Here is a 3,567-nt window from a genome sequence, read left to right on the forward strand (position 1 = left end):
CTTCTCTTTCTTGGTTAAGCACGGCATGTACAGGCACCTCTTGCCCACTCCTAAGCTCACTTTAGCCTCATGAGGGGCAGCGTGGGCCCCTGTGACACAGGTGGAGCTCTGCCCTGGAGAAGGAGACTTGCCACCCTGCTAGGAGCCGCCCCACCTCAGCTGCTAGAGTTTGGCCCCGGTCAGACTTGGAGGCAAGGCTGAGTGTAAGACTTGCGCTTCCTCCTCGTGCCTGTAACGACACGTTCCTCCAGCCCACGGCCCAGCTTGTGGGGATCCTGCGTGTGGCCCAGGAGCCTGCTTTCCAATTTGTAAACACAGGGCGTGTGTCTCAGCAGCTGTGAGTGAGCGAGGGGGCGGCAAGCCGGCTGCACAGGTCCTGCGGCCTTAGGCCGCTTCATTGCCCAACAGGTGGCTGGGGGCGGGCCACGGCCACTGATTAAAGGCCGCCTGGAGCAGCCTGTGTGGAGACAGGTGCCCAGCAGCCCAGGAAGCCAGCCAGCACCAGCTCCAGGTAAGCCAGTGCAGCAGGGTTGGTGAGGGCAGGGGCTGGGAGCCCAGAGGCAGATGGCCAGGTTGGGGAAGGCACCTGTGTGCCAGGAAGGCCAGAGGAGGCCAAACCGAGGAGGGTTGACTGCCTGCTTCCCCACAGATGACCCTAGGGGTGCAGGCTCCCAGCCAAGGTGTCTCAGTGAAGATACCATCCTAGGCTGGCACCTCCCCAGGTCCCTGGTGACATGGACTTGGTGCACTTTGCCTCTCAGGTACCTGGAGGCAGGTGGCAGAGGCCTCCGGGCCGGGATCTGGGCAGACTAGCCCTACCTTTTGCTGTTTACTGGTTGGTAGTACTGACAATGGCCAGGGAGGGACTGGGGCACAGAATGGAGAGGGTGCTGAGACCCTGGGAGGCCTCACCCTGGACAAAGGGGTTGGAGCATTGGCCGAGGAGCCTGCTGTATGCGGCTAGGCCCAGGCATCCCCATCACTTCGGCCTTCAGGGTTTGTGCCTCTTGCCCTGACAGCTTTAGGCTTTGCTGTCCCTGTGAGCACATCACCATGTCCGAGGCACCCCGGGCCGAGACTTTCGTCTTCCTGGATCTGGAAGCCACTGGGCTCCCCAGTATAGATCCCGAGGTGGCTGAGCTATCCCTGTTTGCGGTGCACCGCTCTTCCCTGGAGAACCCAGACCGAGATGAGTCTGGTGCTCCGGTGCTGCCCCGGGTCCTGGACAAGCTCACGCTGTGCATGAGTCCAGAGCGCCCTTTCACCGCCAAGGCCAGCGAGATCACCGGCCTGAGCAGCGACAGCCTGGCCCGGTGCCGGAAGGCCGGCTTTGACAACGCCGTGGTGCGGACACTGCAGGCCTTCTTGAGCCGCCAGGAGGGCCCCATCTGCCTTGTGGCCCACAACGGCTTTGATTATGACTTCCCTCTGCTGTGCACAGAGCTGCGGCGCCTGGGCGCCCACCTGCCCCTGGACACCATTTGCCTGGATACACTGCCCGCGCTGCGGAGCCTGGACCGCACCCACAGCCATGGCACCCGGGCCCGGGGCTGCAAGGGTTACAGCCTGGGCAGTCTCTTCCGCCGTTACTTCCAGGCAGAGCCGAGTGCAGCCCACTCAGCCGAGGGCGACGTCCACACCCTGCTCATGGTCTTCCTACACCGCGCTGCTGAGCTGCTCGGCTGGGCCGATGAGCAGGCCCGAAGTTGGGCCCACATCGAGCCCATGTATGTGCCACCTGATGGCCCGAGCCTTGAAGTCTGAGTGCCAGGGCCTCGGTGAGACCACCATCGAGGGGGATGAGGCCCACTCTCAGCACCGTGGCAGCACCAGCTTTGACCATTCGGTCGGGCTCTGAGGCCCGGAGCTGGCACTGAAGCAGTACCCCCCTGTCCCTCTCCCCATCCTCTTAGCCAGCTAGCCCTGGGCCCGTGCACTTGCCAGGCCTCCTTCTGGCCCTGGCCTACGTAGCCTTGTAGCCCCTGGACTGTGCTCTAGTGGTTTGCTGCTACAGGCTCTTGCCCTTCATGTGGTCTCTCAATAAACATCAACAACCACTCACCAGCTGAGTTTCCAGTTGCCCCCCTACACCCTGCCCAGAGGGGGCAGGCAGGGAGCCAGAGCAGAGCCCCCCAGAGCCTCCCCCTTGCGACCTATGCTTGTGGTGAGCCTGGTGGGTGGGTGGGTGGGTGAACAGCCATTGGTCAGAGGCTGGTCTAAGGGGCTGACGGGCAGGGGCTGCAGGTCCCCAGCCATGGGCCTCCTCCCTGGCTGATCTACTGTTGCCTCGGTTATCACCCCTCCTTGCATTGTCCACCCAGAGGCTCAAGAAATTGGTGAGCAGGGCCTTAGGAACATCTGCCTTGGCGGGGAATCTGAGCTGGGGAGGGAGCTGGAAGAGAGCCTCCAGGGAGCTCAGGCTTTTTCAGCTCAGGGTGCTGTGCCTGCAGAGCCATCTGTTTGCCTAGGTGCAGAGTGTAGCTCCAGTTCTTGCCCCCTATGAATCCTGGGAAGCTCCTTCCTCTCCTGAAGCCTCTGTCCCTGCTCTGCAAGGTGGCAACAGGATGAAAGATGGGCATGCAGAGCAACACAGTGCCTGACACGCTCAGGGTGCTGGAGAATATGGGAGGCACCCCCTTTTGCATACAGGCACATATGCAAAAATGGCCTTTTATGTGCAAGTCAGTCTCCAGGAGGGCCCCCTGGTGCACGTGGGGTGAGGGGTGCCTGAGGTGTGAAGGAGAGGTGGGGCGGCTGGCGCAGTGAGGGCAGCACCTAGGAAGGAGTTTGTCCTGGGCCCTGTGTCCCTTGCAGCTTGGCCTGAGGAGGGCCAGGAGGCTGCTCTGTGGGGAAAGGCAGCTTCTTGGCAGCTGTCTCAGCTGGGCTTTGGGGAGCCAGCTAACCTGCCTCTGAGGCCCCACCTGTGTCACCAAACAATGGGGCAAGGCAGGGGGCGGGATGTCTGGGAGACCGGGAGAGCAGGTGAGAAGGGGTGGGGTGGGTGGGGCGGCCACGCCCGAGAGTGACTCGCCTGAGCTGAGCCTTGGACCCATTTGGGACACTCTAACTAGGTCAGAGTGACTAGAGCCACTGCAATGTGCAAGGTAGAAGAATGGTGAAGTCAGAACACAGGCTGTGGCCACCTCAGGCCATGCCCTTTTCCCTGGACAAGGGGGTCTGCACTGACCCTGAGGGCAATGGGGAGCCACAGAGAGTTGTAGGTGGGAGAGGGGGCAAAATCTCATTTATGTTTTTACAATGCCTCTCAGGCTGCCATGTGGAGAATGGACTGTAGCAGGCCTCAGAGGGGGAGGATAACAACCAAGGGAGAGAAGAGCAATGGGAGTGGGGCTCAGCTGGAGGGAGAGCCACCGGCCTGGCCAAGGACAGGATGGCAGTGGTAGGGGAGGGTACGCGCTAAGGGAAGGACCTATAGGGGGCTAGTTTGGGAGTGTGGTCTGTGCACTGTTGAGCTTCCTGGGGAGGGCTGGTTGGCTCCCTGCCCCAGGAGAGCACCCACCTGGAAGACGGCCACAGGCCAGGCCGGGTTGGGCCGTTAGTCCCAGA

At 62.0% G+C, this 3,567-nt stretch overlaps 2 protein-coding genes across 3 annotated transcripts in view; both read left to right on the forward strand.

The window, feature by feature from the left end:
- Nucleotides 1-3,567, forward strand: part of HAUS7 (HAUS augmin like complex subunit 7) — a 39,204-nt gene that overhangs the window by 27,162 nt on the left and 8,475 nt on the right. The gene's annotated exons all lie outside the window — the stretch shown is intronic.
- LOC121102066 (three prime repair exonuclease 2) overlaps nt 15-3,567 on the forward strand; it is a 5,758-nt gene continuing 2,205 nt past the window's right edge. Inside the window, exons 1-2 of one of the 2 annotated variants that reach the window (XM_040627091.1) lie at nt 15-511; nt 1,020-2,061. In XM_040627091.1, coding sequence (XP_040483025.1) covers nt 1,054-1,764 — 711 coding nt within the window. In that variant the 5' untranslated portion in view covers nt 15-511; nt 1,020-1,053 and the 3' untranslated portion in view covers nt 1,765-2,061. Of the gene's footprint in view, nt 2,062-3,567 lie in introns of those variants that run through there. The other variant, XM_040627085.1, reaches the window with a different exon arrangement.

This window comes from Ursus maritimus (assembly GCF_017311325.1).
Source record: "Ursus maritimus isolate PB19 chromosome X unlocalized genomic scaffold, ASM1731132v1 scaffold_X1, whole genome shotgun sequence".
In the NCBI taxonomy this organism is placed as follows: domain Eukaryota; kingdom Metazoa; phylum Chordata; class Mammalia; order Carnivora; family Ursidae; genus Ursus; species Ursus maritimus.